Source organism: Hyaena hyaena, unplaced genomic scaffold (assembly GCF_003009895.1).
Source record: "Hyaena hyaena isolate Hyena2069 unplaced genomic scaffold, ASM300989v1 scaffold_464, whole genome shotgun sequence".
NCBI classification, from domain to species: domain Eukaryota; kingdom Metazoa; phylum Chordata; class Mammalia; order Carnivora; family Hyaenidae; genus Hyaena; species Hyaena hyaena.
The window spans coordinates 101,725-125,485 of record NW_024081096.1 but is presented as its reverse complement, the minus strand read 5'-3'; the positions used below and the strand labels follow the sequence as shown (position 1 = coordinate 125,485).

General features: G+C 37.2%; 1 protein-coding gene and 1 long non-coding RNA gene across 2 annotated transcripts in view; one reads left to right on the top strand and one right to left on the bottom strand.

Annotated features, from left to right (window-relative positions):
• Nucleotides 1-23,761, bottom strand: part of EDNRA (endothelin receptor type A) — a 59,470-nt gene that overhangs the window by 19,731 nt on the left and 15,978 nt on the right. Inside the window, exon 3 of the mRNA XM_039253771.1 lies at nucleotides 5,014-5,141. Within this exon, the coding sequence (XP_039109702.1) occupies nucleotides 5,014-5,141 (128 nt within the window). The remainder of the gene's footprint in view (nucleotides 1-5,013; nucleotides 5,142-23,761) is intronic.
• LOC120246308 lies at nucleotides 3,826-8,496 on the top strand. The gene is made up of 3 exons (XR_005532011.1): nucleotides 3,826-3,852; nucleotides 4,995-5,162; nucleotides 8,180-8,496. It is a non-coding gene; the product is annotated as an uncharacterized LOC120246308 (long non-coding RNA).

Sequence of the window (23,761 nt, the reverse complement as noted above, 5' to 3'; positions counted from 1 at the left end):
GGGCATAGAGGAGGACACTTATGGGGATGAGCACTGAGTGTTATGTGGAAACTAATTTGACAATAAACTATTTGTAAAAAAATAAAAAATAGTTTCATCAACCAAAAATGTATGACACAGACATATAAAATATAAAAGGGACCACAATAACCATGCCACATAACACTATTCACAAAATACACTCTAAATTTTGTAAAAAGGAAATAAATCACAAGGATGACAACTGTTTACATTGCTTACTAAATTCTTTTTAAAACATTTATCTATTTATTTTTATGGAGGTATAATTGACATAAAACATTATATTAGTTTCAGGTATACAACATAATGATTCAATATCCATATACATTGTGAAATGATCACCATGGTAAGTCTAATTAACATCTATCACCACACATAGTTACAGGATTGTGTGTGTGTACGATGAGGACTTTTGAGATTTGCTCCCTTAGCAGTGTTCAAATATGGATCATAGTATTAACCACAGTCATCATGCTGTATTACATGACTTATTTATTTTATAACTGGAAGTTATGAAATAACTTTTGCCCTCTGCACCCATTTCACCCTCACCCCCACTGCCCATTGGCAACCAGCAATCTGCTCTCTCTATCTGTAATGCTCAAAGGCATTTCCATTTTGTTTTCCAAAGTGGCTACACCAATTTACATTTCCACCAACAGTGCACAAGCATTCCTTTTTCTCTGCAGCCTCACCAACACTTATTGTTTCTTGTCTTTTTGATACTAGCTATTCTGATGGGTGTGAGGTGATAGCTCATAGTGGTTTTGATTTCCCCCTCCCTGATGATTATCCTTTCCTCTCTTTTGGCTTCTCTTTTTATCAATGCTTCTTAGGGGAGTATATTTAGATATCTTAGAAAATTTTATTATTTACAGAAAACAAGAATTCTCCTTGTCTTCATTTTATTTCTCATTCTCTTTTGTAAGATGCTAATCTTACCTAGCTTTGGCTTTTGGTTAGATGTTCCCTCAGAGGGGTAGTTTTCTTTTAGGATGCTGAATTCCTCTTTCCTAACATTCATTATCATCTGGTTTCTAATGCCTTTGAAACAAAGTTTAATTTAGATATAAAATGTTATTTTCCTAAATATGATGGTATTTTTGTAAAGGCAACAATAGGGATGGAAGAAACTCTGAGCTGGGCATATACATGTGTTTCTCCATGTACACAAGCTTCTGTGTTCATGTTTATGTGCCTATATATTCTTGTATTTTAGAGCTGCCTGCCCATAGAACATTAGTCCTGATATAAAACACTGGTCATAGGAATGGGCTGCATAAATGAGAAAAAAGAAAATGTATAAAATGGCATAGAATAAATAAAGAAAATGGGTAATAGTTAATAAGAGTAAATAAACTTTAATATTTTTTTCCTACTCATAGAAGAACATTACAAAAACCTGTCCCCCATCCCTAAATATAACTACTAATAATATTTATCATGTTTCGTTTGAAGAATTTTACATTCCTATACCTATACATGTCAATTATATTTAACCTCCTTTCCATTGGCCTAATATGGGGCAATAAGATTCCTGTATTTTGCTGTAAATAATATTGTAAAGAACATGTTTGTGCATGAATTCTCTGTTCAAAGATTGGATTGTTTCCTTAGAATCAACCCTAAAATTTGTAATTACCAGGTCAGAAGGCAAAAGCGTATATAGGATTTTACCTTCCTGAAGGGCTGTTTATTTTATTTTACTTTAAAATTTTTTTTTATGTTTTAGTTATTTCTAGGAGAGAGAGAGAGAGAGAGACAGCGTGAGCAGGGGAGGATCAGAGACAGAGGGAGTCACAGACTCTGAAACAGGCTCCAGGCTCTGAGCTGGCAGTCAGCACAGAGCTCGACACGGGGCTCGAACCCACGAACCCCGAGATCATGACCTAAGCGAAAGTCGGACGCTTAACTGACTAAGTCACCCAGGCGCCCCTTATTTTACTTTTTAAATGTTTATTTACTTTTGAGAGAGAGAAAGACAGAGCATGAGCAGGGTTGGGGCAGAGAGAGAGAGGGACACACAGAGTTCAAAGCAGGCTCCAGGCTCTGAGTTGTCAGCACAGAACCTGATGTGGGGCTCAAACTCACAAACCGTGAGATCATTACCTGGGTCCATGTCAGACACCCAACCAACTAAGCCACCCAGGTGCCCCACTGAAGGGCTGTTTAAATCTCTGCTCCCCCCAGATATCAAGAAACATGTTCTTAACTAGAATTTCTTTGATTACATGAATATTATTCACATGTTAAAAAGTCATTTAAGTTTCTTCGTTGACATTTTTATATTTGTGCTCTTTTTATATGGAAGTCTTATAATTTTAATTACTATCTGTATGGACTCTTTAATTACCAAGAATATTAACATGTTGTAGCTTTTGCTGCAAGTATTTGCTGCAAATATTCCCCCCAGCTTATTGCTGTATTTGTTTTTTAAATTTATGAATGTTTGATCTTAATATTTTAAAATTTTATGTCCTGCAATCCTTTTATAATTATATTCAGAATTTCTACCATCCTTTTTAAGTTCCCAAAGCCCTCTTTTTCCAGTGATCAAAAATATATTAGTCTATTTTCTTCTCTATGGCTTGAGTTTTTACATGCTTAAGCATAGTGGTAAAAAAGCAGACCACTTCTTTTTGATTACTGGCTCCAACGTTTGGCAGCCAAGTGGACTTCATTATTAACCTCTTTCAACCTCAGACTCCTCACCTATAAAATGAGGATAATTACAGTACTATCACAAGGTGGTGGTGTAAGGATTAAGTAAATTAATTTCTGTATTTTTAGCAGGGCCCAATACATACTAATAATACAAGTGGTAATTATTATAAGTACTATTATTGATATACCATACAAGATAAGACTTTAACATGCTTTTTCTCTCAGATGGCTTAATAGCAGTGTTTATTGATGATCTTTCCTTTCCCCATTACAAAAGTGATTTCGGCCTATATTATGTTCTCATACGCTGTAACACCTGTTTCTGGCTTTCCCATTTATTTCTCAGTATATTTATACGCATGTGCCACACTGTTAAACACTGTAACTTCATAACATTTAACACTATTATATAGGAAGAATATGTATGTAGGAAACATAATTCTTTTTAAAACTATCTCGATTATTTTCTTAGGTCTTTTCCCCATGTGGATTTTAGAGTAATAACTAAAAATTTAATTGGATATTTTAATAAGAATATATAGCTATATCTCTAAATATACAACTTGACAAATATAAGAAAAATTTTACATGTATTTGTCATGTCACAGATACAATTTATATGCTTTAATTTTTAGATACCACAACACTTTGGATACAAGAGAAAACAATGCTATTGGAATGCAAGGGGAGGAACAGCAGAGTGAGAATTCATTAGTGAATAAAATCTAGATTATAAATGCTTACTCAACTTTTCAGGAGATGGCCATAGTAACACAGTCTATTATTCAGTGCAGTGGAAGTGATACAGTGGGCACCTGCACCATGTAAATGTTTTAATACTGCAGCCCTTAATGTCTGATATGATGCGGAAGAAAACCACAGAGACCTCAGGTTTTCCTGGGAATTACTGAGAATCCTACTACTAAGGGAGAAATGATCTCTGATCTTTGTGTTTACCATCGCTGTGGCAGCATTTTTGTCAAACCCATCACTACATTTTAAACTACTGAAGGAACATTTTTTGTTTTAATTTCAGCATTACATTTTTGTGCAATACATTTTTATTTATTTATTTATTTTTAAAATGTTAATGTTTTTTATTTTAGAGAGACAGAGCATGAGCAGGGAGGGGCAGAGAAGAAGTGGGAGACACAGAATCCGAAGCAGGTTCCAGGCTCTGAGCTGTCAGCACAGAGCCCCATGCGAGGCTTGAACCCACAAACCATGATATCATGACCTGAGCAGAAGTCAGACGATTAACTGATTGAGCCACGCAGGTGCCCTGCAATACATTTACTTTTAATAACACTACCAAGCATTTTGGTTTGTGTTTCACAGTTATTACAGGCTTAAATTTATAATAAGGATACCATTATAATTTTCAACTCCTAATGGAATAAGTATTTTTATGTTTTATCAATAACAATTTGGTCCCCCAAATTAATTGCAAATGACAACACAATATCTGTAAAAACTTAAATGTTCTTTAAGAAAGTGAGCCTTTTATGTCTATAATGATGGGACTCAGGTGCTCTGATAGAATGGTTGCCAGAATGTGAGACAGAAAAAATAAGAAACCTCTTCTAAATTGTAGTAAGTCAATTATATAAGGCATTAAAGAACATGTGCATAGGATAATATTCAACATAAAAGGACTCCATAGAATGTGTTATAAAGTTCCTAACTTCATTCTTTATAGATCCTGCTATGAAAATTAGAAGGTAAAGAAAATACCATCTAGGAGGACTCCTTTAGAGAAGTCTTGACATCCATGTTTGAGGAGAATTCCAGAAAGACTTAGATATACTTGATGGGTTTTTCAGAATCTGATCAAGGGGTGCTTCTGTTGTTGCCCTCTTTTTATCTTTTTAAAAATTATGAAACATTTCAGGCATTCAAAGAAGCATAAAAGAAGAATGTAACAATATTATGTACTCACCACTCAGCTCAAGTAATCGAGCATTATACGTATAATTGAATGGTATCTTCTTTTTTCTAATGAGAAATCCAACATTGAAAATATAGGATTTGGATGTCCTAAAATCTCCTTTTCCAAAGTTCCTTCCATCTAATATGTTCATTTTCCTTTGTTGCCATAGGGTGCCAAATGGCTGTAACTGGCAAAATGCTCTAGATAGAAATTGCCTGGGCTAAAGATGGCTAACAACCAGCAAATGTGTAAGGCAATTCTCAGCAATAGGGCAAGATTGTTGATATTTTAATTAACAACCGTCCTGGCCACCAACTCTCAAGGCTCCTTGTCTTCTCTTCTTTTTGAGAAAATGTTTTCCTAAATCTAACACGAGTAGAGGGGAAAAACCACATTACCTGTCAACACTGAGAGCGCAGAGATTGAGGACGGTGATCCCCACCGAGGACTTCTGCAAAAAGGGGAACAGCTTGCAAAGAAATACTCCAAAGTCATTGTTTTCAAAAGGCCAACGCCCAGCCAGCAGCTGAAAAAAGGAGACACCACGGTAAGAAATGACAGAGCTGGCATGGACACTTACATATCTAATGATCTTCCAAACTTCTCAGTTTCATTATTCATTATGCTTTCTAGTTAGCATGACAGCAATAGAGTATTATTATCATTAAAAAAATATTTTAAAGCCTTAGCATTTTTTTATCTGGAAAAATGTTGAGGATGATATATATAATAATAGGAGATGAACCTTTGATCTTATGTGAAGCAGTCATACCACCTACATTTCAAAGAGTAGCAAAAGGTTAGGGTTTGGGTGACAGCTTGAGTGAGAGGCAGTCCTCTCTTACCTATTTTTATTAAACCGTGAGTAAAGCTAGATTTCACATAGCAGGGCTGGATGATCATGTTATCTCTTGACAAGCAGCAAAGGCTCTGAATGCGAGGTTATGAAGAGTCTTGGGAGAAGGAAGTGGTTTGGGGAGGCACAGACTTTTCAGCTGGTTAACACCCTAAAGCCATTTTGAAATTAGCTACTCCTCTGTGCTTACAGGGCTGATTCTGCTTCACTAGGTGTGTCACCAGTGGCTTTTCTTTATGTAGGCTTAAACTTCCCTTTGTCATACAGAGAAAGGCGGTTACTGAGATCTGTTTGTAGCATTTGAAGGAAAATCTATTCTTTCATGTTGACAGTTTAAAACGTTTGTTGGAAGGAAAGGATGAATACCCTCTAGTGGCTGTGGTAAGTAGCAAGAACATAAAATTCCCCACCCTTCTACACTGTTGGTGGGAATGTAATCTGGTGCAGCCCCTCTGGAAAACAGTGTAGAGGTTCCTCAAAAAGTTAACAATAGAACTCCCCTATGACCCAGCAGTAGCACTGCTAGGAATTTACCCAAGGGATACAGGAGTGCTGATGCATAGGTGCACATGTACCCCAATGTTCATAGCAGCACTCTCTACAATAGTTAAATTATGGAAAGAGCCTAAGTGTCCATCAACTGATGAATGGATCAAGAAGATGTGGTTTATCTATACTATGGAATACTACATGGCAATGAGAAACAATGAAATCTGGCCATGTGTAGCAACATGGATGGACCTTGAGGGTGTTATGCTGAGCGCAATAAGTCAGGCAGAGAAGGATAAATATCATATGTTTGCACGTATAGGAGGATTAGGAGGAACTTGACGGAGGAACAAGGGGGAGAAGAAGGGAGGAAAAGTGGGGGAGAGGGAGAGAGGCAAACCATGAGAGACTCTTGAATGCTGAGAACAAACTGAGGACTGATGGGTGTGTGGGGGGGTGGAGATGGGCAGGGAGGAGGACACTTGTGGGGATGAGCACTGGGTGTTATATGGAAACCAACTTGACAATAAACTATTTGTTAAAAAAAAAAAAAAGAACATAAAATTCCCCGTGAAATGCTGATATTTATCTAATTAGGTATTATGCCAGGAGCCTGGGCTTTAATAATAGCACAGCTACCTAAAAGGGAAGTCCTTGCTGAATACTTGACGTCTTTTCAATAGTAAAAATGGTATTGATTTCCCTTCTAATTTTTTGCTTAGTAACTCAGAATTGAAACCTACTCCACTTATTAGGAAACGCTATCCTACTAAGTTGACTAATTAGACTTTTTCCTCTTTTTTTTGCAAAGTACCTATTGCCTTAGGAACTCTGAGTTGAGCTTTGAATTTCTGTTCTGTCATTTCTAGAAGATTATATAAGGCTTAATTTCATGATCAATGTGATCATTAACATGATACTCATTTTGAGAATTTAGTAATACAGGGCTCTCTAAAATCTTCTTCTTCTTCTTTAGAGAGAGTGTGCATGCAGATATGCGTGAGTTGGGGGGAAGAGGCAGAAGGAGAGGGAGAATCCACACTCAGCGCAGAGCCAGACACAGGGCTTGATTTCATGACCCTGGGATCATGACCTGAGTTGAAATCAACAGATGGACACTCAACTGACTGAACCACCCAGCACCCCTAAAATCCCATTTTTATATACCTAGTATGACTTATTCCAGAAGTTCTCTCTTAAACACTTAAAACACATTTCCTTTTCTTTTGAATGGTTTGCCAAATGGACCTAGTCCTCAATCCAATTCTGCCTCTCATCTCTTTTTCCTTAATTCTGATCAGCGTTGGTGGGTGTCTTCTCAGAATTTCCACATAAACTTTTGTCCAAGGACAATTGGTGGTCTCTTCACAGAAACACTGTCCTAAACTGACTGTTTTCATGAAGCTACAAATATTATACCATTGCTGATTGCTGGTTGTTAATGCTTGATGCAAGATACAAAACACATTTTTAAAATTTTTAAACTTTATTTATTTTTGAGAGAGAAAGACCGAGTGAGAGTAGGGAAGGAACAGAGAGAGAGAGGGAGACACAGAATCCGAAGCAGACTCCAGGCTCTGAGCTGTCAGCACAGAGCCTGACGTGGGGCTGGAACTCATGAACTGTGAGATCATGACCTGAGCTGAAGTTGGATGCTTAACCGACTGAGCCACCCAAGTGTCCCCAAAACACTATTTCTGAGATGACCCTATAAAGAAAAGAAAACCTGAAAACTACTTTTTATAGAGAGTTTATTATTTTGTCCCACAAGTATAATTCTCCACTGAAGTATTACAGAAATGTAAATAAAATGTGTAGAGATTGTTATAGGATATGATTTGGAATAATTTAGCTCTTATGGTGGTTCATTTCAGAAATAGAGGATCCTGAAATCCACATGGATAGATTCCCCAATTCACACATCCAATAATCAGAGAAAGGGATGTTTCTTGCTTAACACAAGGGAAACTCTGAGGTCCTGTGAGGGAATAAATGACCAGTGCTAAGAAAAATGATACAGAAAAAAACACAACTGAGCATGTATTGTTTCAGGCCCTTGTTTTTTCATTTTTCATGCTTGCCAGATGGGGTTAGATATAGAGGAAGGACTGAAGGGAAAGATATAATAGAATTGGTGGGTACCAAAAAATCATAGAATTGTCTTTCTTTGACATAAGGAGATGTTTTATTATATATGTTGTTATTTTTCTTTTCTCCAGGAGTGAGCATTGATTCTTCTTGGGAATTAAAGACACAGGGAAATTTTTAGAGGAAATCATTAGAGGAAATTTCCGGACAATCACAGGAGACTTCTATAACCTGTATCCACTTCATTCTGAAAGAATGTATGGAAAGTAACTGTCCTAATGTAGCCAGGGGAAATTAGGCCACTGCCTGTGGCAACTTCTTCCTTTTCTGATTAAAGATGGCTTCCTCAAAGAGGCCCCCATTAACTACCCAATCTCAAATAGGTCTTGTTTGTTAATCTCTTTCTTCATGGAACCAATGTGGGAGTAATTTTACATTCCAAGTCTCAGCTTGCTCTGTTTTAGCAATAAAGCATATTCAAAAGAAAGAGGGAATCAAAAAGGCATAGAGTGTAACTCACCTATTTTTCTCTTATTTAGAAGAGATATTTTGGAACTTCTGAAAGACTACTGGGAATGCATCCTTTCTGTTATTTACTAGCGTTGAAAATTAAAAACACAAGATTTAAAATAGTAAAAAAGAAGCTGTATAAAAACATGTAATGAAAAGCAAGTCTCCCTTAAAGTCAAGTCCCCTAAAATCCCTGCCCAAAGGCAACCATTGTTGATTGTTAAGTGTGTTTTCTTCCAGAAAACTTCCTATGTACCTAAAAGCATATGCCCTTAAAAAACTGGGAACATATGGAAATAATACCTTTTAACAAGTCTTTTATGATATTTTTTGCCTAGAGTACATTTTTGGTAAGCAGTTCTATTGTCTAATTAAAAGGTTTGGATTTTTAATTTTTTTTTAACGTTTTATTTATTTCTGAGAGAGAGAGAGAGACAGTGTGAGCAGGCGAGGGTCAGAGAGGGAGACACAGAATCAGAAGCAGGCTCCGGGCTCTGAGCTAGCTGTCAGCACAGAGCCTGACGTGGGGCTCGAGCCCACGAACCATGAGATCATGACCTGAGCCGAAGTTGGACGCTTAATCGACTGAGCCACCCAGGTGCCCCAAGGTTTGGATTTTTAAAGCACATCCATGAAAGAATTTAGACTAAGATAGGAAAAGATAGGCAACTGTATAAGATAAATCTAGACCACAGCAAAAGAACTAGTTGGTTTCGTTAATGTTAACAAGCTACTATCACTTCAATAAAAGAAAAACCAAACTAGTCTGGCAAAAGACAAGTTGGATTGGTTCAAAGGGTTAACCCGGCACCTTGTGGCAGTCATAGCTTATTTTTGCCATACAAAGGCCTATGCTATTATTATAATTTCAAGGACATCACACAGGTCCTAGCACATAGTAGGTATTGAATGAATTAATAATCCCAACTCATTAATTGAGGCCAATATTTTCATATTTTGAAATTAGTACCAATTTTGCCCTGAAAACACATCCATCTTGAAATTTACTTTCTATTTAAAAGTTGCCTATCAGTACCCCAGAGTAGTATTTCATTCTTCACATTGAAACAAACCACACACCTGTCAATGGGTTATTTGAGGAAGTGGGAGAATACTGTTCTATTTAAGACTTCAGGTTAAACAGGAGCTCCCAGAAACTCTGTGCTTGGAGACCTCTCAGTCTGGGCTGTGGTGAGACTATCCAGCCTAAGAGCCACAGAGCAGACACTTGAACATGATGTGCATCCCGTGGCCTAATTGTATTCTCTGGAGGATAGAGAGGGCTACCAGAGAACAATCGCTGAAGGAGCAGAGGGCAACCTGCTGAGTGTGGATTTTACTGAAGGATACTTTCCTTGATTCGAGCCCAGGGGATTTTTCTACAGTTGAAATATATGTTGTTAAAGTCCCTGATCATCATCTGAAAACTAAAGTACCTCTAAATGGCAGAAATGAGTGTATACATTGACTAAGAATGTATATGTATGTATGTACGTGTGTGGTTGATTTGGATTATGTCAAAATCAATATAAAATTGACAGGCTGCATTTTTTTAACCTATCAAAACCATATTTACCTAAGGACTTGTCCCACAAGGTATGCTCATAAGCACTCTGCTTTTAGAATGACTAGATCCAAAAGCAGGATCTCTGTCCACCACTCTATTTAGTACAAAGCAATGTCTACTTGGTTGGGATGTTTTAGTTATGTGCAACGTAACTGTGTATGCCAGTTTTCTGGAACATAACAACCAGAAAGTAAGCAAAAATGTAAGAAGCCCATTGGTTGACGTGAAATTTATGCCCTAAAGCTCGTGTACTTTACTTACGGGCAAACTGCTGGAGTCTTCACTGAAGGTTGATTTATTCTTTCTTTGTATTCAGTGCTATAAAGTTTAGTCTTTTTTGTTCCTTAGTCCACTGCACATCCAGGGCTCCTCACTACTGGGAACTCTCCAGAGTAATAGTTCTCAGTCTTGCCTGTACATTAGAATGATTTAGGGAGCTTTTAAGAATCCCAGTACCTGGGCCATGCCCCTAGACCAGTACTTCTCATCTTGGGGCAGTGTGGTCCCCCAGAGCACATTTGGCAATGTCTGGAGACATTTTGGTAATTACAATCAGGTTGGAGGATGGAGGCTACTAACATCTAGCTGGCAGAGAATAGGTCTCCCCAGTGAATAGTTATCCAGCACAAAATGCCTATAGTGCAGAGGTTGAAAACCATATTATAGACCAATAAAGCAGAATCTTTGGGGTTGGGACCCAAGCCTCAGTAGTTTTTATTTTATATTATATTATATTATATTATATTATATTATATTATATTATATATTTATTTTATTTATTTTATTTTATTTTTTCCCTTACTTTATTGTCAAGTTGGATTCCATATAACACCCAGTGCTCATCCCAACAAGTGCCCTCCTCCATGCCCATCACCCCCCCTTCCCCTCTCCCCCACCCCCATCAGCCTTCAGTTTGCTCTCAGCATTCAAGAGTCTCTCATGGTTTGCCTCCCTCCTTCTCCCCAACTATTTTTCCCCTTCTTCTCCCCCATGGTCCTTTGTTAAGTTCCTCCTAATCCACCTATACGTGCAAACATATGGTTATCTGTCCTTCTCTGCCTGACGTATTGTGCTCAGCATAACACCCTCAAGTTCCATCCATGTTGCTACAAATATGCCTCAGTAGTTTTTAAAGCTCCCAGGTGATTCCAATGTACAGCGAAGTTTGAGAATCATTGCTCAGGGTAGTGGTTCTCAAGTCTTCAAAGCATCAGAATCACCTGGAGGGCTCATTAAACCAAACTGGTGGGCTCCATTCCCAGAATTTCTGATTCAGTAGGTCTGAGGTGAGGCCTGAGAATTTGCATTTCATTTATATTTCTTTTACTGAAGTATAGTTGATACATATAGTATTTGCATTTCTCATGAGTTTCCAGGTGATGCTGATAGTGCTGTTCCATCAACCACACTTGGAGAACCACTGCTCTAGAAGCACCGTGATCAACAAAAAATGACAGCTAACAGCCAGATGGGGAAGAGCAGAAATAGCATATCATATAGACATATGAAATTAAAAAATCATAGTAGTTTAGGGGAAGCATCCCACTACCCATTCCCCCAGTAGTCCCTAAAGGTATCAGTACATAAAAGTACAGTTCGGTAGCAGGTGGCTTGACTGTTATTTATGCAAGACCCTGATGTTGTACCCTCATATTTCAGGCCTCATCAGCTTGGTGCTACAGAATAAGGCTGTTTTTTCCCCTAAATTCAACTTAGGATGTGAACTCATAAGACTTAGATTCAAGTCCGAGATCTACCTGTTACTGTGTGACCTTGAGTTAAGCCCTGTCAGCCTCATTTCTGTATTTGTTAAATGGGGTGGTTCTCATTACTCCAACAGTGGTATGATGACCATCTCGGAGGCTCAATCAGAACAATACGTATGAAAAAATTCTGCAAACTATATCTGCACCACACAAACATTAGTTACTTTGAACTGCTATAATTTGTAATCATAAGTGGAAATGTACCATTTATGCACAACCTAATGAAAACAAGGATAATAGAAATGAATTTACCCCCTCTCTATTCCAGATGTTATCTCCTGCCATTTAATGCTATTACTTGGATATTACTTTTGTTATTGTCATGGCATCTTAATAAGGGGATAAATAAAACCAGTGTCACATTGTTCTATGTGCTAATTTTCCTTCCAGCCCATCTGGGGTGGCTGAGGGATTCTCTTCCTCCCTTCACACCACTCCACCCATTCTAGACAGGAATGAGGGATTTATGAACACAATCTATATTCTCAAATGTTTTCTTCTCTTCAACATGAATTATTGCAGTGGCACTTGGAACTGAACATGAAGGCCAGGTACCAGTGTTCAAAAAGTGGGGTCCTAAGATTTTCTTTCTTGCTGGGGGAGATGCTGGGATGTAGAAGTTGAATAGTTGAATCTGTAGTAAACAAGAATATCTTCCAATAGCACAGACTGAGTTAATTATAATGCCTATGATGCCCAGGACAGGCCTTTAATGAAAACATACTCTCTGACTGTTGCAAATCTCAAATCGGATGCAATAAAATAAATCACTGTGTGTGACCGAACACGGAGTTTGCTTTTCCTTTATGTTTTTAATTGCTTCAGTGTTGAGGTGGAGCTTTCATATAGATAAATGAAGTAAAATCCATGGCTTCTGCTCTATCCATACACATTTTCCTTTGACAGGCTCCTCTTGCCTCGTGACCAGCCCCAAATTTGAAGTGTATGACAAATATAGAGCAGAGCAGCAACTTCATAAATGTTCTCAATTCTGGCACTGGGTGCCCTCAGTGACCTAGGGAGATAGAGAAGCACTATTTCTAATTAAAGTAAGTGGCTTGGCACAGCAGTTAAGAGCATGGGCCCTGAAGCTCTCCTTGGACTTAAGGCTCTGCTGTGTTCCTGTGTGATGTTGACATGTTGATTAACTTCACTGCTTTTCAGTTCCTTTCCTCTAGACAATGAAGACAGTAATAGCAGCTACCTCAGGGGATGACTGTGGGCAACAGAAGAGACAATCCATACAGAGGGGTTAGCAGAAGTAAGCATCTGGAAATGTGGGCTATTTGCACAGCCTATCATTATCAGTCTCTACGTTGTGTCCTGTTTTTCCATGAGAGTGTGAAGGAGAATCATCCAGATCACCAGCTGCAGAGTGTTGGAAGACGACACAAGCTCAAAAGACCTCATTCTCAAGGAAATTACTACCTAGAAGATGAACAGGCATAACAGTTCCTAAAGAAGCTGTAAGTGACATTCTGTGGGAGCTCAACAGAAGGAGACGGTGGTATGACACCATGGCAGAGAAAACAGGCTCAGGAACCCGAGATGTCCCCTGGCAAACTTAGACAAGTTAACTGTGGCCTCAGAGAAGACTGGATATAAAAAGAAAATCTATGCCATAGAATGGATGTGGGGATGAAATAAATTAATTCCACAAAGCACTTAGAACAGGGCCTGGCCCATCACAGATCCTAAGTGTTAGTTCCTGTGAGAGACTGTTCCTGCTATTCTGCACTTCTGTGGGAAACATGGGATTATTGCTACTCCTCGCTGTCCGTATCTTACACTGTTGAATATTCAGTGTTTCTGTTTTTGCCAAGGTCGTAGTTTTTCAGAATCTGAAATACATGGCTGTTAACAACAACCAGGTGGAGGAGGGAGGGGGGAGAGGAAAAATACTTTTTGAAACCAGGGTTCCAAAATCATGAAGTTTTCTTAGGAGAAAGGTGGTTCCCCCAAGACATGGACTTATTATCCTCAACAGTCTCAGTAACCTGGAGGCTGGGAATGAAAAGAAATGTGTCTTTTGAATAACTCTGCTGTGAGGATACCAGTCTACAAGCAGGGGCCTTGAGACTTCTACTTATTTTGCATGGGTAAAAACCAAAGGATAATTAGATGGAGAATAATTAAAATTCTTTAAAGCAGGAACATTAGAAGGACTCAATATCAAAATTACACAGGTTAGTGCCAAATATACGTGCCAATACTTTAAGATTTAATTCATAACAGAGAGGAGATTTATACTGGAAAAAATGATCCCTAGCTTTTCCTGACCGGAGAAAAGATGTCACATACGTGTCATCAGTGGACTTACATTTTCTTGTAACAAAGTGCAAGCAGAGTTAATTATAGTCTATAAATGCTCTGACCTGGACACACAACAAGGCGCAAAACCTAGTAAAAACATTTTATTGTTTCTTTTAATCAGCAGTCTCTATGGAAGTACATGCTGGTACTCGTTTAAAAGAAACCTGCAGGCAAAACAAAGCAGAACAAAGCAAAACAAAACAAAGTGGTAGAGATCTCCACAGACAGATTTAGGGAGTAGCTCCAAAAGACTTATCAAGAATTGGTGGTAAGTAGGAAAAAGGGAAAACCAATAGCGTATTTGAAAGCACGCAGCTTATTTAACGATTTCATGTACAAAACCTTAAGAACTGGAGTTCGTTCTTCATTGTGAAGTATGACATGCAGTCATAAGAAATTATCCTGTGTGTAGACAGAAATAATGACCCAACCATGATATGGTATGCAGCATGAAGAAATGGTACTCTACGTCTCTCTTGGGGGAAGAATACAGGTGATACTGAAGCTGACATGTTACAGTCCAAAAGGTTCAGGTGATTTTAAATATTTAATAACAGAAATTCATTAGACAATAAAACTTCAAGATTTCCAGCATCTGACACATAAAGTAAAAGAGGAAGACATACCTCAGATGTCCGAATTACCAATCATGTAATGATACTTCACATAAGAATGACATAGCATTTGAATAACTTGTCATTAAAGTTTTAGAAGCCTGGCTGTCTTCTGGGAAGTGCTACCTGTGGCATAGGGAGTATTAAAAGAAAAGTTATACTTAACGGGAAGAGAGCAGAAGGGAACATCCTAAAGAGGAATGGAACTTCCAGCTCCAGCCCTGTCAGAAATCTCTGGGCCTTGCTCCCCTCCTCTGCTGAATAATCTATCTCTGGAGCAACATTTCTTATCTCTAAATTCCCCGCCAGCTCAGAAATTGTGTGGTTTTTTTTTCTGCATTGGAACTCCAGCTATAACTGGTTTCTCTGGAACTACTATCAACTCCATTTATCCCTAATCCTACCTTAATCTTTCCCTTCATTTTACATAACTTTTTTTCCCCCCAAATTCTCTTTTATTTTTCCTGTCAGTGACTGTTTCAGTTCTTTTTGCTTTTTTTCTACCCAAAAGGATTAAGGATTTCAAAACCTATGGAATCCCATAGATGGAAGCACTGAGACTACTTATTTACCTTGAATGAATCAACAATATTTTATTACTCTCTAGGGAAAAACTAAAATATACAGTAAACTTGTAAGTGAGCTATAAGCATCCTATTTTAAATATAATCCTGACTATATATAAAATGCAGGTAAAAATAGTAGGCAAGTAGCTATTTTAAGCTTCCAGTCAAGGGTCTGTTATAAATAGTAGTGTATAATTAAGGCTTTTAAAAAAGTTTTGAAAATGAGCTTGATATTATTTTGTCTTATGGTTAGTTGCAAACAATACAATGTTAGGTTGTGCTAATCAAGACCAATAGATTATAAGCTAGTTTTGCTTCTAATCTTGATATTTGATATGTGCTATATCTCTAGTGGAAGCATTTTGTTTATTTTTAGTGCTACCCAGAACAGAAAACATAAATTTGGAGTCTAATGTAATTAGCCTACAGTGATGTCAAGATTCCTTTTCTAGACTTGATAACTTAGAGACACTTGTACTTCTCTAAGGAGTATTAACTGTCATGGAAACCACCCATTTAATCAAATGTTATTTTTAAAATTTTCTCTTATGTTTTTTTAAGTTTAAATCCAAGTTAGTTAACATATAGTGTAATAATGATTTCAGAAACAGAATTTAGTGATTCATCACTTACATATAACACCCAGTGCTCATCCCAACAAGTGCCCTCCTTAATGCCCATCACCCGTTTAGCCCATCTTCCCACCCAACAACCCTCAGTTTGTTTTCTGTATTTAAGAGTCTCTTACGGTTTGCCTCCGTCTCTGTTTTAATCTTATTGTTGCTTCCCTTCCCCTATACTCATCTCCTTTGTTTGTTAAATTTCACATATGAGTGAAATCCTATATTTGCTTTTCTCTGACTAACTTATTTCACTTAGCATAATAAGCTAAGTTCCATCCATGTTGCAAATGGCAAGATTTTATTATTTTTGATCACTGAGTAGTATCCATTATGTGTATGTGTATGTATGTGTGTGTGTGCGTGTATCACATCTTCTTTATTCAATCATCAGTTGATGGACATTTGGGCTCTTTCCGTACTTTGGCTATTGTCAATAGTGCTGCTATAAACATTGGGGTGCATGTGCCACTTTGAATCAGCACTCCTGTATCTTTTGGATAAGTACCTAATAGTACAATTGCTGGGTTGTAGGGTAGTTCTATTTAATCAAATGTTATCAAGACAAGTTTGGTAAACAACATTATATCTTAGATTTTAAAAGTTCTATCATTTTAGACTTAGGACAGGTACTTAGAGATCATCTATATCAATGGTTCTCTTAAGTGTTGTCTGGGACTCCTGGGGATCCCTAAGAGCCTTTCGTAGGGTCTGTAAGATCAAGCTAACACTAGCAGATTACTGCCTTTCACCTTGTTGGTACAAAAGCAATGGTGGGTAAAGCTGCTGGTTACCTTAACACAAATAGAGACAGTGGCACCATACTGTTTTAATAGTCACTGTATTTTTTACCATCACACACTAGCAACAAAAAATTGTTGCTGCAAGATTAATGGTAAGGGGTTCAGCGGGGCCATAGGATACAAGAGCAATATACAAACACCAGTTACATTTCAATATTCCAGCTAAAAATCCAAAAATCCAAAAACGAAATTAAGAGACAATTTCATATGGTTGCTCGTATAGGAGGATTAGGAGGAACTTAACGGAGGACCGTGGGGGAGAAGAAGGGGGAAAATAGTTGGGGAGAGGGAGAGAGGCAAACCATGAGAGACTCTTGAATCCCGAAAACAAACTGAGGGCAGTTGGGGTGGGGGGTGAGGAGGGGGATGGGCATGGAGGAGGGCACTTGTGGGGATGAGCATTGGGTGTTATATGGAAACCAACTTGACAATAAACTATTTTAAAAAAAAGAGAGAGAACTTCATTCAAAATAGTGTAAAGGAATAAATGTTACAAAAGAAGTTTATAATACGTACTGAAAGCTACTGGAGAAATCAAGATCGAAATACATGTTTACGGATTGGAAGAATCAATATTGTTAAGATGGCAATGTTCTCCAAATTCAACTAAAAGATCAATATAATCCCTATCTAAATGGAAGGAAATGAGTAAGTTTCTCTTAAAATTTGTATATAAATTTAAAGAACCTAGAGTAAGTAAAACAATGTTGAAATGAAAGAACAAAGTAGGACTTGTAATATCTGTTTAAAAACTTACTATAAACTATAGTAATCAAGACAGGATGATACTGGCATAACAACAGACAAAGACACTGGAACAGAAAAGAAAGTCCAGAAATAAACTCTTACATTGATCATCAATTGAATTTTGACAAAGATGCCAAGCAATTCAATGACTAGAGGGTGTTTAAAAATGGTGTTGGAACAGTTGGATGTGCCTATGCAAAAAATGAACTTAAATGCTTGTCTCATATTCTACACAAAAACTGTGATCAAAGATCTAAATGTCAAGAGCTAAAACTATAAAACTGTTAAAGGAAAACACTAGAGAATTTTTTTGATGATCCTGGCTTAGGCAAAGATTTCATAGATTTGACACCAGAAACATGATCCATAAAAGAAAAGTCAAAATTAAAAAAATTTTGCTCCTCAAAAGACACCACTAAAAGAATGAAAAGATAACCACAGAGTGAGAAAAATATTTGCAAATCATCCATCTGATGAAGGACTTCTGTCTAGAATATATTTAAAAAACTCCTACAATTAAAAAAATATAAAGACAAATAACAATTAAAAAGTGTAAGAGATTTAAATAGACATTTCACCAAAGTAGATATAAAAATAGCTAAGAATATGATGAAAAATACTGAACATCATTAGTTTATTAGGGAAACAGAAATTAAAACCACAATGAGAGATCACTATGCATCATTAGAATGGCTATGATGAAAAAGACTGAAAATACTAAGTGTTGGTGAGCATGTGGAGGAATTGGAACTGTCATATAATGCTGATGGGACTGTAAACAGATATAATCATTTTTATATTAATATGATCCAGCAACATTATTCATATCCCGCATGTTACTCATTTGTATTTAGTTCTGTGTAATTTTGTGACATGTGTAGGTTTGTGTATCCATCACCAGTCAAGATACAGAACAGGTCCTTGGCCACAAGGATCCTTTATGGTGTCCTCTTAGAGCCACACTCGCCTCCCCTCCCTTCCCCATTCCTAATCCCTGATAACCATTTATCTGTCCTCAACCTGTATAACTCTCATTTTAATGACTTTTCTATGTTTTAGAAAAGAAATCACATAATATATACTCATTTGAGATTGGCTTTTTTCACTCAGCATCCAAAACTGTTCATCCAAATTTTTACATATATCAATAGCTGGTTCTTTTTTAATCTTGAGTTTACTTGCATGAAATAGATGTGCCATAGTTTGTTTAACCACTCACCCACTGTAGAACATCTGAATTGTTTCTGGATTCTGGCTATTACAAATAAACAACTATGAACATGCATGAACAGGTTTTTGCATGAACATAATTTCATTCTTTGGAACAAATGCCCAAGAGTGCAACTGCTGGGTCTGACAGTAATTGCGTGTTTACTTTTATAATAAACAGCTGAACTCTTTGCTAGAGTGGTTCTACAATTTTTCATTTTCATCAGCAATGTATGTTTATTTTAGTCATTCTGATAGGTGTGTAGTGATAATCTCACTGTGGTTTCCATTTTGCATTGCCCTAATGGCTGATGACATTGAACATCTTTTCATATGCTTATTGGGTCATTTGTATATCCTCGTCAGTAAAATTCCTGTTTGTATCTTTTCCCCATATTCTATTTGGATTATTTTTGTTGTTGTTGAGTTTTGAACGTTATCTATATATTCTAGATATTAGCCTTTATTGGACTTGGCGATTGTAAGTATTTTCTCCTAGTCTGTAGGTTTCTTTTCATCTTCTTAAGACGGTCCTTTGTAGAGTAACAGTTTTAAGTTTTGATGAGGTTCTATTTATCAATTTTCTCTTTTATAGGTTGTGCTTTTGGTATCAAGTCTAAGAATGCTTTGCCAAGTCCTAGATCCCAAAGATTTTCTTCCTTTTTGTCCCTAAAATTTCATACTTTTACATTTTCATTTAAGTTCATAGTTTTTAAAAAGTTACTCTTTTTTAAACTTCATTTATTTTGAGGGAGAAAGCACAAGCAGGGGAGGGGCAGAGAGAGAGGGAGAGAGAGAATCCCAAGCAGCCTCCATGCTGTCAGCACAGAGCCTGATGTGGGGCTTGAACTCACAAACTGAAATCATGACTTGCGCTGAAGTCAACATTCGCATGCTTATCGAATTGAGCCACCCAGGTGACCCTCCCAAATTGTTCTTAATTGTGGTAAAATACACACAACATGAAATTTTCCAAATTAACCATTAGTCACGGATCATGGATGTCTTTAGCAGAGAAGAGATAGTTTGAACAGAATGACAGGATGCAATAAGGATCAGGGAACCTAAAAAGGAATTGAATGATAAATATTAAGCCATAAGGCACTTGCTTTTTTCCACTCATTCATTTACCCAAAATTCCTGGCTTAGAAATAACATTTTATTAGATGTCTTCAACTCTGTACAGGCTTTCTCTTCTGGACCATTTCCACAAACTTAAATGTTTATCATTTCATGAGAGTTAGAGTTCCAATAGAGACAGACTCTGGTCTATCAGCTGAGAGGCTACTTTTATTATATCAACCTGAACACAAGACCAGTTTCAATTAGTATCTCCGTAAGAATGTAAATAGCTCAGTGTTTTGGTTCACAGTCAGAACTAAAGATGTTGTCTGCTCACATTCTGAGAGTCTATGCTCCCTGCTTCTCTCCCTCCCTCCTTCTATCTCTCCGTCCCCTCCTAAATATATATAAACTGTCTTCTGTGTACCTGATGAACTACATAGTATCTAAGACTTGAGTCCCAGAGATGGATCTAACACTTACCTCTGTCTTCTTTCCTCCGTCCCCTGTAGCACCTTCTTCTTTCCCCCCAACAATTAAGAAAGAACTATATATACAGAGAATGTCTGTACCACAAAATTACACGTACACACACACACACACGCATTATAAAAAAGGAACACAGAATATTTCTTATCCTTTCACCACTTTCCCCTTTGTCTATGACATGGCCCTTCGGTCCATTATCAAAGAAAAATTCCTTGAATTTTATAGAACAGAGATAAAAACATTCATTTATTTTAAATTATGACCATATAATTTAATTGGCATTTCAAAAATATATAGTGATTTTCTGATCAAATAATTTCAAGTTATGTAAAGTTTTTGACTTTAAAATCCTTAGGGAGTACCTCTTTTTTTTCTGCATGGAATTTCCCTAAAATAAATGCAAAGGTCTTTATTTCTTTTTCCTAACTGAAACATGAATGGTTGCCCAAAGATCTGGTCACTTGGTTTAGTGCTGCTCTTAATAGTTTGAAAGACAATATAACAAACATCTCTAAGATCATGACAAAGAATTTAAAACTTCTTCAGTTTTGATGAGAAATGCATGATTTACCCAAATGGTTTCATGGATACTTGGTCACCAAGACCCTCAGTGAGGCCATAGTTCTGATGTGCGGTAACTAAATGGGGGAGACAGAGAGACAATAACAGCCCTTGCCTGTTCTTCTTTTAATGCTTTATTTATTTATTTTTATTTTAGACAGAGAAAGTGTGAGCCGGGAAGTGGTGTAAAGAGAGAGAGAGAGAGAGAGAGAATCTTAAGGAAGTTCTGTGCTCAGTATGGAGCCCACCACAGGGCTATCTATCCCAAGACTCTGGGATCATGACCTGAGCTGAAATCAAGAGTCAGACACTCAGCCAACTAAGCCACCCAGGCACCCTGGGTATTCTTCTAATTGATGTTAGTAGTCACTTCAGGAGCAAGCCTACCATGTGTCTTTGTGCCTAATGGGATTCCATGAGATTGAGGCCCCTCATTATTTATTTCATAAAAACAAATGACTTGAGAGATCAAGTGATTTATTCAAGATCAGTCACAAACAATTTTTTTTTTAATTTGATTTCTTGGGATTATGCCCATTTACTTTTTTGGGAGTTGGAGACATAAGCCACTTAAAAATATCAAAGGTTATGAAGACATATTAATATTTCTGAAGTTCAGATTTTGAGCTTTGACCTACATTGGAACAAAATGGAGACGAATGAGTGGCAGGGATGAGAGGCAGGAACAGGGTAGTTAGTGAGATGCCACAGGGGTTGATACACTTTTTTTGTAGATGTCCAGATAGCAAATATTTTAGTGTCTGTCAAAATGATTTACTTAAGTAATGGGTATGGCTGTGTTTCAATAAAAGTTCATTTACAAAAATAGGCACTGGGTTGGATCTGGCCCACGGGTTGTAGATCCACCTCTGGGCTGGAGAATCAGGAGAAAAGAGAAGTGGCAAGCACTCAGCGCTTGCAGATGAGGCTCTAGAATGTCCCTGTTAGTGTATACTATGTCCAGATTTACTTCCCCCACTTTACGGTAGCCCAGGAGCTGGGGGCAATTTTAAGGTCACTCAATAACACCAATGAAAATACTACTCTGAAGCTGTTTCCTTGGCACAAAAAGGAGGAAAAGTTTCAACAAATCTCGTAAGTTTAAATGGATATTCATAAGATTGCAAAACCCAGTGCTCACACACATTTCACACACTTCTGAATATCTTCTGGGAGTATGGATTATTTGCATTGTAAGACCATTGTAAGTTGCATTTGAAATTGAGTGAGTGTTTTTGATGAATAAAATTCCTTTTAGGGATGCTGCAGTGCAAATTGTGTATGATATTATGAGGGATTTTATTCTGATTTCATAAGCTACAACTTGGTAAATTTCTATAGCAACCCTCCCTTACCAATCTTATTTTAATAGTAGTTACCAGTTATAACTAAACCTACAGGCTTTACCTAATAATTGGCACACCCAAGATATGTCATTTAACAAAAATTACCTCAGAGAGAGTGTGTGGAAAATTTCATTAATTTAACTTAAACTCTCATAACATTTACTATCTGCTATCATTGTTTTTTAATATGTGCTTCATAGTATGTTTGGATATTTTATTTTATTTAAGCTTATTTATTTTGAGAGACAGAGAGTGAGAGGGTGAGAGAGAGTGAGAGGAGCAAATAGGGAGAGAGAATCCCACGCAGGCTCCATGCTATCAGCACAGAGCCTGATGCGGGGCTCGAACCCACGAACAGTAAGATCATGACCTGAGCTGAGATCAAAAGTTGGACATTTAACTGACTGAGCCAACCAATCACCTCTGAACAATTAAAAAAAAATTCTTTTTAATGTCTTTATTTTATTTTGAGAGACAGAGACAAAAAGTGAGCAGGGGAGGGGCAGAGAGAGAGGGAGACACAGAATCTGAAACAGGCTCCATGCTCTGAGCTGTCACTGGGGTGCCTGGGTGGCTCAGTCGGTTAAGTGTCTGACTTTGGCTCAGGTCATGATCTCACGGTTCGTGGGTTCGAGCCCCACATCAGGCTCTGTGCTGACAGCTAGCTCAGAGCCTGAAGCTTATTTCAGATTCTGTGTCTCCCTCTCTCTGCCCCTTTCCAGCTCGTGCTCTGTCTCTCTCTGTCTCAAAAATAAAGAAATGTTAAAAAAAATTAAAAAATACTTAAAAAATAAAATAAATAATCATTTATTATAGCAGTAATGGAACATGCTGAAATCTAATTTTGTCTCTATCTCTTGAAATTAATTTGACTAATTTTGTTTTAGTAGTAGATACTCCTTTGGGAGAAAAAGAAATGACAGTGTTTCTATTTTTTAAGAAAATGTTAATAGGTGTTTCACTTTTAAAATGCTTTTCGTGTGTGTGTGGGTTTGGTGGTCTCAAGAACTTCAACAAAAAGCCAGAGTATAAGATGGCCCTGGCTTGTAGGCTAACTTGATTGTATATGTTTGTATTCTTAAACAGAATGTGTGCCATTCAAAGTCATGGGTATCCTGGATTTGTGTTTTCTATAGGCATTTAGTAAATGTATGAGTTGATTTGGGGATTATCCATCACAGAGGCAGATAACAGATTTGTTTGAAAGCCAAAGAAGAATTACAATGAACAAAATTCACACATATGCTACACAGGTCTTTAGAGCTTTCAGAATTAGAAAAAAATTCCTATTTAAGAAATTCTGCCTAATTCTTAATAGTGTACCATGCCCTGATATAGTTCTCCAAAATTACTGACCAAAAGTTACATTAAAGATTTATAATCAAGATTTATTAATTAAAATATATTTAATATATAGGTATATTTTGATATGCAAATATTACATATATTTTTTCATAGATACATATATAGGTCATATTTGTGTGTGTGCATATATATATATTTCAACATATGTGTGTACAGAAAGATGCATATGAGAATG